The sequence below is a fragment of the Sinocyclocheilus rhinocerous genome, unplaced genomic scaffold (genome assembly GCF_001515625.1).
Source record: "Sinocyclocheilus rhinocerous isolate Xijiao unplaced genomic scaffold, SAMN03320098_v1.1 scaffold1307, whole genome shotgun sequence".
NCBI classification, from domain to species: Eukaryota; Metazoa; Chordata; class Actinopteri; order Cypriniformes; family Cyprinidae; genus Sinocyclocheilus; species Sinocyclocheilus rhinocerous.
The window spans coordinates 17,991-32,704 of record NW_015631048.1 but is presented as its reverse complement, the minus strand read 5'-3'; the positions used below and the strand labels follow the sequence as shown (position 1 = coordinate 32,704).

The 14,714-nt window shown below is 35.8% G+C and overlaps 1 protein-coding gene across 1 annotated transcript in view; it reads right to left on the bottom strand.

The window, feature by feature from the left end:
- Nucleotides 1–14,714, bottom strand: part of LOC107741159 (glycerophosphodiester phosphodiesterase domain-containing protein 5-like) — a 28,640-nt gene that overhangs the window by 10,100 nt on the left and 3,826 nt on the right. The window contains exons 2-3 of the mRNA XM_016553768.1: nt 5,543–5,707; nt 955–1,058 (exon numbers count right to left, since the gene is read on the bottom strand). Of these exons, the coding sequence (XP_016409254.1) occupies nt 955–1,058; nt 5,543–5,659 (221 nt within the window). The 5' untranslated portion in view covers nt 5,660–5,707. The remainder of the gene's footprint in view (nt 1–954; nt 1,059–5,542; nt 5,708–14,714) is intronic.

Here is a 14,714-nt window from a genome sequence, read left to right as displayed (position 1 = left end):
ACATTTCATTACACCAAATACACAAAATAATGTTATTTTTAGCAGCATCATATGACCCCTTTAAAACCCACGAGCCGCCACTGTGTAGGAGTTTCTCTTTCAGACGCAAAATTTATGAGAGGAGAGTATTCAAATGAATCGCGCAACACGATTTACTAACATTTGCGCTCGTCAAATTGCTGGTATTTGCGCCATTATTTAACGGCCCAACAATAGCGAATCTTAAACTATTTTGCGCTTGAAATGGCTGCAATTGTTGTTGCTAGGAGGAGGCACCACAGAGAACAGAGAGCGCGTGGTAAAAGGGAGAGGATTTTTTTCCACACATATTAATTTATTTGGAATGCCAGATTAACACATTATCTGAACATATCGTTTGCCAAGCCATGTTATTTTTTTATTTGCTTCAGGAAATAAAAGACGACTTGGAACCCTCAACTAGGGGTCACACAATACCAGGTCTATCAAAACTTCTTGCAACCCTACCTTTTTTGGCCTCTGGTTCTTTTCAACGTTTTGTCCCTTTATTCTTTATTTGTGATTAAGGTAATTTGCGTTGCGCTTGGTATCTTGCGGTGGTCGATATGTAAATGAGATGTTGCGTCTGTGTTCTTTAATTTGCGCGTTGTTAGTAAATCACCCGCAGAAATTTCCACGCCCATCGGCACGGTTTTGGAATTGCGCTCTCTTGCTAATTTGTCCGGTTTAGTAAAACTGGCCCTTAGTGTGTAGAATGAATTCAGAAAGTTGTTAAGCAATCCATGTTTGCGAATATAACTAAGAGTAATCCTTGCAATCAAACTAGAAAACTCATAAAACATGCTCTAGCAATGAAATGTGCAAACATGGCTTGCTGTCAGCTTCGTGGTGAGGACACACAGCGGGGTTCAGTTAATGACCAGCTGATGTCACCGCTAAAACAGCAGGTTCCTCCAAACATCAGGCTGAACTCACCAGTTGAACTCGTTGTAGTCATTACGAGCCTCCAACCAGAAGTAGGACCAGACGAGGAGAAGGAGAAACGAACAGCAGACGAGGAAGAACCATGAACATTCCCACTGAAAAACAAAAACAGGAAGTGATGTAAACACATGTGTCCTCCAGATAGACATTTATTCATTTAGCAGACACTTTTATCCCAATGAGGAACGTTACAAATCAGACAGATGTCAAACCAACAGTCAGTGACAGTCCTGACACTTTATTTTTTATTTATATGATTCCAGATTTGGACTTTTAATAGCTCTCTTTATATCCTTCACAACATGTTCACATCTGAAACCCTAGGACCTTTACAATCAGCACTTCATATCAAGTGTGGCAGGGGATGTAAAAAGCCGCTGAGATCAAATCTGTAGCTTTTAAGATGCCTTAATGTTTTAAAGAGCATGATAAAATGTGAGCTTAAGTAACTAATAAGTTTAAGAACAAAATGACAAGAATTTAATTAAATTCCTTCACCACAGAAACCACACACCGTTCCACAGCGAATTATAGCAGCAATGGAACATTTTCAGCACAGCGGGATCTTTCAGAAAGAGAGAGAGAGAGAGAGAGAGAGACATTGCCTGGCCCCAAAGCATGTTTCCTGGGAGACCAGGCAAGGTCGCTGCTGGAGATCGAGAGGGCGGAGCTTTATTGTTAAAGGGTGATGTAATAATCAAACTTGTCTCGGTTCACCTGGTGCTGAGAGTGAAAAGATTTCACTCGGTGAATGACTGTGTGTATTCAGTTGTTTATGATTTTGAAAATGTTATTCAGAAACCTGTGGCATACTACACCATAAAAGTAATTTAAAAATATACATAAATAATATTAAACTTTTTCCAGATGTACATGTTAAATGACATGACAATGCTCACAAGCTTGTTCGTAGAAGGAAAAGCAGCAAGCACATGGAACAATGGCTGGAGTTTAAGTACTGAATCTGTCAGATATCACTCAGATTTCATTTGGACAAGGATGTAACTAATTACACTCTTTTTTTATTATTATTATTAAATAGGCCATTTTTTTTTGCCCAAGAAAATTCTGTTGATTCTAATTTTCATGAACCACAAGTACTCAACACGTCAACTAGGAATATAGTATGTATATGACTTTGAAAGACATGTTTTTTTGTGATTATTTTGCAGTACATGAATCTGTTGGGTAACGCAAGGTGCAGAGAGACATCTAAGTTGAGTTAGCAGATCAGATGGCTTGCATCCTGCTGGCACTCACCCTTTCAGAACCCAAAAAGACCTTTCGTTCCTGTGGAGGTGTGAAATAGATCTAATGATCTAATGACCACGTCCTGAGATTCTGTAAGTGATTCGTTCAAATGCAGGGTGAATTAGGGTAACTTTTGACTTCTCACGCCATCACCTCACATTACAACCCAACTAGAATATCCTAATGTTTTGATTTGCTAATGATATTTTAATGTATTTGAAGAAAGAAGTCTCTTATGCTCACCAAGACTGCATTTATTTGACCAAACAAATACTGTAAAAACAGTAATATTATGAAATATTATTACAATTTTCAAGAACTGGTTTCTATTTGAATATATTTGAAACTGTATTTATTCTTGTGATGCAAAGCTGAATTTTCAGCATCATTACTCCAGTCTTCAGTGTCACATGATCCTTCAGAAATCATTCTAATAGGCTGATTAGGTTTTCAAGAAACATTTATCAATGTTAAAAACATCTGCTTAATATTTTTCTGGAAAGCATAATACATTTTTTCAGGATTCTTTGATGAATAGAAAGTTCAAAAGAACAGCATTTATTTGATATATAAATCTTCCTTATTATTACAGAAGTCTTTACTCTCATTATTGAGCAATTTAATGGGTCCTTGTCTAATAAAAGTATTAATTTCCTAAATAAAAAAGAAAGTGTTAAAATATACATATCAGAGCTAGTCATTCCACATCACCCAATGTCTCAGATGACCCCTATTCACCCTACATTGGACCACTGATTGACAACTTAACAAATAAAACTGAAAGATGTAATTGCATTATGAATATGAAGACCAATGACTATTATTTCCAACAAAACACAACTCAACATTTGCACTGATGAAGCTTTTCACCAACTCTGAGATTTCAAAGACCACAACAACAGTCATCTGACATGTCTTAAATACAATTCCCAACAATAACAGCTTGCGTATATTTTTCTAGTGATTCCACACACCCTGACAGAGAACTGAATAATGCACTGGCTCATGTTTTATTGGTCTGTGGATTGTGGTGGAGTCACTCTACAGTGGAGGACACATTTCACTGTTCTGTTCATTCATTCTGCACAGCTGCTAATCCCTCAATCCCATCAGCTCCTCCAGACCTGCTCATGAGCACATTGGGTAGGACACATCTTACCCTGCTCTAATTATAGAGTGGGCGGGGCTAGCAGTGATGACACAAAGTTAAGCCAGCCAATGGCAGAGCTTCTGAAGAGTTCGTTCTCAATGCCGAGGTGTTACTTCAGAGAGCCTGTTCAAATGGAAAGATGAACTAATGGCCGTGGGTGTGCCTTCACTCCTGAAGGAGCATTTATAACAACTTGTGGGGAGGTGAAAAGAAAGTACAAAAACCCACAAACTGAATCATCACGAGCTTCAAACTGGATAGAACATGGAAAAGAATAAACAGATCAGAACTGAATACTACAATACTGCTGACTGCACAGTAAAAAGTATATATGGTCTACAATAATAATAATAATAAACTGCTTTAGCAAATATAAATAAATAAATAAACAAAACATTTCAAGCAATGCAGTATGCTACATTTTTAACCTCAAGTTTCATGTTTGTTTAAATCAGTGAGTGACTTATCATCTCAGACATTAATACACTTAGTTGTCTTTTTTTTACTGAATTTCATATCAAATATCTTAACTTTTGGCAGCCCGGTGAAATAATGAGTCAAGAAAGGGTTTGTTTAAAATTGTTGTTTGTTTAAAAATATAGTATGTCAGCAGGCAAGATAAAAAAAATCATTTCAAACAATAGTATGCTATAACTTTTACCTCAGGTTGCATGTTTAAATCAATGAGTCAGTATATCGTTTCAAACATCGTTTTAATTTTTGATTTTATTTTTAACGTTTTTGAATTAAATTTTAGATAAAAATATCTTAAGCCCAGTCAAATAAGGGGTCAAGACAGAGTTCGTAAAAAATTAACAAATCCCAGCTAATATTACCTACAGTAATATTGTCAAGTTTAAACACACTACAAAAATTACATAATGTATGGAATGCTGAGTTTGAAAAACAAAAACCGAAAATATTAATATATAATTTTTAATACATTTTTATATAATATACAATATATAAAATAAAACATACACACACACACACATAAATACAGTATATATATATATATATATATATATATATACACATATATATATGACACACAAATATGTATAATTAAAATAAACTAAACTAAAAATGCAATTATATTCTATATATTACATTCTGTATAATTTAATGATAGAATTTGAAAATATATAGATACACACATCACAATTAATTTAATTATAATGAACTAAATAAAAATTATAAAAACTTTGCAACCCTTGAGTGAAACTAAGCTCGATTTTTATCATTAAATCAGCTATTGTTCTATTTATATCAGTGCTATTCTAAACTTCTGAGGATATTGCTACATTTAAGCTTGATACCCTATGAATATTAGAGGACTTTAGGTAAAGATTAGATAAGGGTTGATTTTCAATCTGACTGCGGCTCAGATCAGGCCAGAACATTTGATTGCTGGGCTGGAATGGATGCTTGGTTAAAATAATGGGCATTTCTGCTTGAATAACTTTACTAAATAATGTCAGGATCCAGTTTGGTGTCACCAGACATTGAACTGACAAGTCAAAGAGAGACAGAGAGACCTGACTAAGCCTCTTGCTGGGTTGTATACAGATTGGAATTGACCTACAACACGTCCTCCAGGGAATCTGAAACTCTGGCTTGAGTTTCTCTCTGTCTGATAAAGAGACATTCAGACAGCAGAGGAGAAAGGCTTTTTGCTTCTTCGCAGACAGCCAAGTTGTCCTTCGGTTCTGCTGTCTGCCTCAAATGAATAACGAACAAGATATTCATGACCAGACGCTGACAGAAATTACCTGAGAAAGCCATCAGTATCATCAAAGTGGATCCATAACTATAAGCCACAGTGTGGGAATCATAGTTGACAAAAAATGACACTTTTCTAAGCTCAGACTCCTCAGTTATAGTTGGCCACTTATTCAAGCTGTACTCAACTTCCCATCAAAATGAGTGAGTTTTTTTAATTAAAATGTGCTTATAAACTGCTAAATATATAAATAGCGATTACAAGTGATACAGTAACATTAGTGTAAATGACCATAACGTTTCAACATGATTGGTCTGTAACATTTTTAATGTGGAGCTTAGCGAAAAGTCAATGACTCAACAGGTCAGTGTCAATTTTGCCTCTATCATCTTCATTCAGTCTTTATGTGGTTAGAATACAATGGCTTTTCCCACAAAGGATGATGCTGTGGTTACCTTGGAGCTGTCGTCATGGGAGCGTTGGTACCGTTTCCAGCGGCAGCCGTAGATCCCGGTCAAACAGGACAAACACAGCTGTCTCTCATACACCTGTAACGGTTGGTGTTTCACCATAGTCAGGCCACAGCTGATCTGCAGACATCCCACTCACACACCGCAGACCTGCAGAAGCGAGACACATCTGTGAGAAACAACATTATCCATAACGAAACACTCTGTCTTCAACTAAATTATACTGTCTGTGTTGATATTGCACTGAAAAACCGAGCAGAGGATTTAGACGTTTAGCTTTGAGTCTGGGAAACTTGCCTTAGGAAAACATACCAGAGAAAATCCTACAGCGCCAGAGAATAAACAATACGTCAGTAATAATTGCAGGAATCTGTAGGTCGACTGTAATGTGACTTAACCACGCCAAGTGAAATACAAAGCAAAAAATCTTTTCATAATCACACCATCATGGGTAATACAGGAAATGACATCAAACGACAGCTGAAAACAATGGCAACACCACTGACAGCATTTAACAAGACAATGAAATGAAGATTAAATGCAAACAATTATTATATACATATATATGTTAATGTTGATAATTATTATTTATTTATGTATTTAATAATTTTTCCTTTAGCGGTATCATTGATATTGGATAGTTAATTCTTCATGCTTATTTCACCAATTTTTATAGTTAGATTACCTTTGCCATAATCTAAGGCTCACTTAAAGTTAACATTTAAAAACAATAATAATTTAATAACACTGTTAAATGCAATATTAAGCTAATTGCATTATTTTTCCATTTATTTAGACAAAATAGTAAAAAAAATTCTATCATGACAAGATCGGAAGATTTTAGCATGGTAATGGATATGTAAGGTCCACGCACTTGGCCCAATGAAGGTATCCAGTGGTGGATGAAGGTTTCTTGCGTGTTCTGTCTTTTCAGCACGCAAAGTAGTAATCAAAGCATCTCTTAACTCTTAGGATCTGTATTATCTTTTAGTCTACTTTTGTAAGATTAAGACCATTGTACCACTCGCCCTGAGACTATTCAAATGATACCAAACATGACTGTAAATCTTATTTGCATTCATATATAACATTATACTATTGACCATTCTGAGTGTGCAGGGAAGGAAGGGGATGAGGAAAAACCCAATGCATATGTGAGAGACGTTTTCCCGCATTTTCTCTCAGTGAGATGTGGAAACAGATGTCTGTATGTTAATGCACTGTGTGTGTATTGTCTGTCTCAGAAGATCAAAGTATCTGAGTTTCTTTTATCCTTACAGATATGACATTGTTAATGTATTTGGTCTTGGCAGAACAGATCTGCTAAGCTTCTGCTGCTGAATTGCTGCTGCTGTTGGTTATTACTGTAGTTGAAGATTATTGCTGCTGATGCTGCAAAGCAAGTACAGGAACTTGCTACTGCCAATACATACGTCGATACGGTGCTGTGAGTATTTAAGACATACAGTACTGCTGCTGCATAAACAGCATAATATAATAACCCATAGCAGGTCTATACAGGTGGAGCTGGGGAAGGTGGAGGGTTTCAGAGGAACTCTGAATGCTAACCAGCCATAATAACCTAAAGCAGCAAGCTTATTGGCTGCGTATGCAATATGAACCAATCAGCGTGTGCCAAGTAGTTTAATGCTGTGAATATCATCAGTTTGCATTAACGACCCATCAGCCTTCGCCATCTAGAGTTTCATGACAGAACTTGACATTAACATTTATTGACCATTTATCGGTTATTGACCATAACACAAAAATAATTATAAGCTTACTTGCATCAAGCAATGTTTAAATAATGGTGCATCTTTACTGGGAAAATGATCAGAATTGTATGTAGACTTTATTTTTCTATTCATCCAAAAGTAGTAAGTACTGGTTATTTTGGACCTACAAATAACTTCAAAATAAAGAAGAATATGCAGTTATGCCACCAACCTGGCCAATCAGATAATATTTAGCTGGACCACTCACAGTTCTTGCCAGTTTTGTGTTTAATTTGCATCTGACAGTCAGTGGATGGTCAGTGAATGGCCCATCTGAGGTTGAGAGCAGGTCCTACAGGACACTGTGTGACAGCAGCTCTTTGATTATGAGCTGTGAGACACACATACAGAATTCTAGATTGTACAGAATCAGATATTCAGATGCGAACCGACAGAGGCGAAGCGGCCCTCTCTGTCAGTCTGCAGTCACCATATTCCCAAAGTTCAGTTCAGCAGACGGTCAATCACAAACCTTTGAATTTTCTTTAACTACAACTTATGACTCTAAACATGTCAAAATGACTGAGATGGCCAATCAAATTGGCTGATACTGTTTACATGAATTCACGTACAGTAGAACACTTCAGTTTTAGCAGATAAAGATCACAAAGGAAGATGTAAGTAACTAAATATTTAATATCTGACAACTGATTTACAATAGAAATGCTGAAAGACTGACAATAATATCCAGTTATGAAAACTACTCAACTTTTTAGTCAAATGTCACGCTTTTAATTCAAAACCATAGGCTGTCATTTACATAATTCATGGAATTAACAACCAAATGTGACGAGACAAAAAACATTAACAGAGCCATTTTTGGCTTTTAGGCATACATTAAGAGTGAATGTGGAAATTTAAAAAGTGTGCAATTTAAAATAAAAATATTATTTTCAAAAAATTCTAATTAATTGCTTTGCAATAAATTCTAATTATTTTACAGTTTTTCTTTATTCCCTTAAATCCCTTTAAATCCTTTAATTATGTAATTAATAAATAAAAAGACCATTACTGGTAAAACCTGAGGTTATTTTGGAATGATGTAAAGGCATAACTGATTTCCCTCAAATGCATAATAAATAAACCCATCACAAACCCATAAGTCAGCCACTGACCCAGCATCACCACACCACATGCTCCAATAAAAAACAACAGATTTCAATGACAGTAATCAAGGAGGGCTATCAACACCCAGCCAGCACAGATTTGATCTTTGTCCACCAGAAGCACCCACTCAGACAGATTAGCATATCATACATAACTCTCATACACAAACAAGCTACTACGAGTCTTCATTAATCATTTCCTCAAAAAATTCTGCTTCATATTCCATAATAATTGTATTCCTTTGACTCATTCAGAACAGACATTAACATATGATCCCTCACAAGCCATCCCATAACCGCAGTTCTTCAAGTCACGATGGATGTGTTACAAATCGGTATGAAAATGCTAAAATGATTGCGTGAGAATATGAAAGCATCTGGGTTTTCTCCTTTCCACACTTCCTGCTGCGTGATCAAGACTGGTCTAACCCCTTTAGTATCGGTGATTAGATTAGATGTACGGTCCTTTGTTGGGTTTTGCGTACAGCACTTAGACAATGTCTACAGGTCTGCAACGCACCAGTTAAATCATTCACATGCATCCTGTGTTCACCTACAAAAAGACAATATTGCATCAAACAAAAGAAGTCATTATCTCCTTCTGACACGTCTTCCTGTTGAAAACGACCCTGTCTGAGTGAGTTAACACTCTGGTGTGACCGTTTAACTGAGGCAGAGCACACACACACACACAAACACTGACCTGATGTCAACATCACATCTGTTGCCCTATTAGTGAAGTGACAGTTCAGACAAAAATGAAAACTCTGTCATCATTTACTCACCCTGAAGATATCGATGAATGTAGGTGCACCAACAACAAGCGGACTTACATTGTGACATTTATCATAATTTTTTTGTGAACTATCTCTCTAAGGGTATCTGCATGAACTTCAGATACATTCAGAGGGTGTCATTCTCAGCTGGAAAGTAACTGTACTAAAGTTCATTCCCAACTTCAATAGGGTATTGAGAGGTTGAGGAAGCTTTACACCTGGGGAGTTCAGTGTAAATATACTGATATACTGATAAACAACAGAGACATTTATAATGTTACAAAATATTTCAAATAAATACTGTTCTTTTGAAGTTTCTATTCATCAACTGTACCATGGTTTCTACAAAATTCTGAAGCATCACAAATGTTTTCAGCATTAATAATGATAATAAATGTTTCGTGCATCTTTACTGGGAAAATGATCAGAATTGTATGTAGACTTTATTTTTCTATTCATCCAAAAGTAGTAAGTACTGGTTATTTTGGACCTACAAATAACTTCAAAATAAAGAAGAATATGCAGTTATGCCACCAACCTGGCCAATCAGATAATATTTAGCTGGACCACTCACAGTTCTTGCCAGTTTTGTGTTTAATTTGCATCTGACAGTCAGTGGATGGTCAGTGAATGGCCCATCTGAGGTTGAGAGCAGGTCCTACAGGACTCTGTGTGACAGCAGCTCTTTGATTATGAGCTGTGAGACACACATACAGAATTCTAGATTGTACAGAATCAGATATTCAGATGCGAACCGACAGAGGCGAAGCGGCCCTCTCTGTCAGTCTGCAGTCACCATATTCCCAAAGTTCAGTTCAGCAGACGGTCAATCACAAACCTTTGAATTTTCTTTAACTACAACTTATGACTCTAAACATGTCAAAATGACTGAGATGGCCAATCAAATTGGCTGATACTGTTTACATGAATTCACGTACAGTAGAACACTTCAGTTTTAGCAGATAAAGATCACAAAGGAAGATGTAAGTAACTAAATATTTAATATCTGACAACTGATTTACAATAGAAATGCTGAAAGACTGACAATAATATCCAGTTATGAAAACTACTCAACTTTTTAGTCAAATGTCACGCTTTTAATTCAAAACCATAGGCTGTCATTTACATAATTCATGGAATTAACAACCAAATGTGACGAGACAAAAAACATTAACAGAGCCATTTTTGGCTTTTAGGCATACATTAAGAGTGAATGTGGAAATTTAAAAAGTGTGCAATTTAAAATAAAAATATTATTTTCAAAAAATTCTAATTAATTGCTTTGCAATAAATTCTAATTATTTTACAGTTTTTCTTTATTCCCTTAAATCCCTTTAAATCCTTTAATTATGTAATTAATAAATAAAAAGACCATTACTGGTAAAACCTGAGGTTATTTTGGAATGATGTAAAGGCATAACTGATTTCCCTCAAATGCATAATAAATAAACCCATCACAAACCCATAAGTCAGCCACTGACCCAGCATCACCACACCACATGCTCCAATAAAAAACAACAGATTTCAATGACAGTAATCAAGGAGGGCTATCAACACCCAGCCAGCACAGATTTGATCTTTGTCCACCAGAAGCACCCACTCAGACAGATTAGCATATCATACATAACTCTCATACACAAACAAGCTACTACGAGTCTTCATTAATCATTTCCTCAAAAAATTCTGCTTCATATTCCATAATAATTGTATTCCTTTGACTCATTCAGAACAGACATTAACATATGATCCCTCACAAGCCATCCCATAACCGCAGTTCTTCAAGTCACGATGGATGTGTTACAAATCGGTATGAAAATGCTAAAATGATTGCGTGAGAATATGAAAGCATCTGGGTTTTCTCCTTTCCACACTTCCTGCTGCGTGATCAAGACTGGTCTAACCCCTTTAGTATCGGTGATTAGATTAGATGTACGGTCCTTTGTTGGGTTTTGCGTACAGCACTTAGACAATGTCTACAGGTCTGCAACGCACCAGTTAAATCATTCACATGCATCCTGTGTTCACCTACAAAAAGACAATATTGCATCAAACAAAAGAAGTCATTATCTCCTTCTGACACGTCTTCCTGTTGAAAACGACCCTGTCTGAGTGAGTTAACACTCTGGTGTGACCGTTTAACTGAGGCAGAGCACACACACACACACAAACACTGACCTGATGTCAACATCACATCTGTTGCCCTATTAGTGAAGTGACAGTTCAGACAAAAATGAAAACTCTGTCATCATTTACTCACCCTGAAGATATCGATGAATGTAGGTGCACCAACAACAAGCGGACTTACATTGTGACATTTATCATAATTTTTTTGTGAACTATCTCTCTAAGGGTATCTGCATGAACTTCAGATACATTCAGAGGGTGTCATTCTCAGCTGGAAAGTAACTGTACTAAAGTTCATTCCCAACTTCAATAGGGTATTGAGAGGTTGAGGAAGCTTTACACCTGGGGAGTTCAGTGTAAATATACTGATATACTGATAAACAACAGAGACATTTATAATGTTACAAAATATTTCAAATAAATACTGTTCTTTTGAAGTTTCTATTCATCAACTGTACCATGGTTTCTACAAAATTCTGAAGCATCACAAATGTTTTCAGCATTAATAATGATAATAAATGTTTCGTGAGCAAATCAGCATATTAGAATGATTTCTGAAGGATCATGTGACACTGAAGACTGGAGTAATGGCTGCTGAAAATTCAGCTTTACATCACTGGAATAAATAACATTTTAAATTGTATTAACAGAGAAAACATTTATTTTAAATAGTAATAATAGTTATTAATATTAATGATTAATATTTACAATATTGCTGTTTTTACTTATTTCTGAGCATATGAATGCAACCTTTGTGTGCTTAAAAAAAAACATTTTTAGGTAGTGTATAGTGTAAGTGTGTGTGTACGCAGCTGTGTTGGTGTGGGGATTCATGCTCCAACCTGTTTCCATGACACTGAGCTTTAAAGACTTACAAAAGCCTGAATTCTCTGACATCAGGAGAGTAAATTGAGTCTGCTGCATAGAGCCTTATTCCCGCCAGCTCTAACTCCAGACCTTCTTGCCCTTCCACGGCTGTTGGACTTTCCAAACAGGTACGATTGCCAGAAACAGTAAGCTATTGTCTGCTTAATTTCCTGCCTCACTCCAGACCGTCCCCTCAAGTGACCAGTGGGCCAAACGCAATGGTCTTTTTCAGCAGCCTTGGGTCTTGAAGTGCTTTCCCCCATTCCTTTTCTACGTGCATCTTTAAGTCAGATTTATAAGCCAAGAATCAAACCAACTTGCTCAGAGATGAATTAACCACAAAATTACAAACTTTGATTTAAAATAAAAAGTGTTTGAAACCTGAACAGTGCATGAAGCATTGCAAAATCCATGATTGAATAAAAAAAGACAATATAAAATTACTGACTTAGTCATTGATTGAAGAATAAAATACATTATTTTGTAAGTGTATAAAATATAACATTTCAATACTGTAAAAAATCCAACAATTCAATTTTTAAATGTTCATAAAATGCATTGCTAAATATTCAAATATGGTGTTGTTTAATGCAAGTTGTTTGAGAGTATACAGACTGACTTGTTTATGTCATTTGCATTGCTTCATGCAAGTGGGAGGAAGCTGCGGAGCTCTTTTGGCGCAGTTCTTATTTCCATGGTTACAGCGAATTCTCTAATTACTGGATCCAAAAGGAATCACTCCTCAAGATTATGAGTAATGTATTTTTTTCCCAATGGGAATATTAAACAACTTGAAATGAAGAAATCAAGCTGTCACTTCAACAAACACAATTATTTAACAGTCTCTGAGCTCATGGAAGGTTTGTCTTGAAAGGTTTTGACATTATCATTACAATTATTTCTCTATTGAAAAAATGATTTGGACTTCTAAAATCTAAAATATGTGAAAAATTATTCATCATCATCTACTCCACCATTCAAAACTTTGGGGTCAAGATTAACTTTTTTTAATGAAACTGATGATTTCATTCATTTTAAATTGATCAAAAGTGTCAGTAAAGACATTTCTATTTCCAATAAATGCTGTTCTTTAAAACTTTCTATTAATCAACGAATCATGAAAACGATGTTTCACAGTTTGGACAAAAATAAATGTTCTTTGAGCAGCAACACAGCCTATTAGATTGATTTCTGAAGGATCAAGTGACACTGAATACTGAAGTAATGGCTGCTGAAATTTCAGCTTTGCATCACAGAAATAAATTTCATCTTAAAATATATTAAATTAGAAAACAGTTATTTTAAATGGTAATAATATTTCACTACATTACTGTTTTTACTGTATTTTTTGATCAAATAAATTCAGCCTTGGTAAGCATAAGAGACAATTAAAACAATTTAAAAATCTTACAGACCCCACACTTTAAAACGGCAACACTTTCTATTCAGCAATTTGGATGGCTAACATCTGACTGAGACATCCAACCTTGAAATAACACTACTTTCAGACACTTCAGAGCAGCATGTGCACAAACATACTAATTGTTCATTCCTGATGGGATTTTACAGAGAACTAATGGCTAGTGTCCAGTTCAGAAGCCTTGCCAAACGAGTTGGGGAACAGGGGGTCAGCGTCTACCGGAAAACAAATTATCACCAACATCTCTACTAGTGATCACTTCAGGATTAACTGGATTTAGAAAATATTATATATATATATATATTAAAAAAAACATATATAGAAATGGATCATGAAAAATGGCTGTTTTATGCCAAAATGGAGCAAGATCTGAATGTTGTTTTACCAACAAAAACAAAAAAGCCTAAATAGCTATATGGCTACTGGTTGACATTTTCTAATAGCCTGCACTGCCTGAGATGAAAAGGAAATGCTGTCACGCACAATAAGATCAGTATCATGCATTAAGAAATTAAATCGAGGCACTTTTGATTTCATGTTGACTTTCTAAATAAACAGTCACTGGCATGAACATCAGATTTAGAATAAAGACATTAGAAGCAGAGCATTTAATGATATTTATAGCACCTGAAGCCATTAATTCTACATTAGTGCTTGTTGCAGTGGGTTTATACTTATCCTGAATCTCTTCAGCCTGATCCTCATTTTGTACACAATCACCGAGACCCATGGGAGCTTTACTGTGGCCTCATTAGGCACAGGAAACAGGCCAGATTCCAGAGTTATGAGTTTGTGGGGACCCAGACAACACAACAGCACAGAATCAGATACATCTGACCTGCTCGTATTTTCCATAGTCTGTCTATGATTAGCTATGGACACATAGCCTGTGCTATGCTCCTTTTTTTCATAGTGATTCGGGCCCTATGGTAGGTTTTCACAACCTATAATCCATGAGCAAATAATCACGTGCTGGTGTCCCCATCAACCTCCTTCAAGGAATATTCTAGGACCATCAATACCAGATAAGCTCAACTGACAACATTTGTGGCACAATGTTGATTACCACAAAAAAAAAAAAAAAAAAAA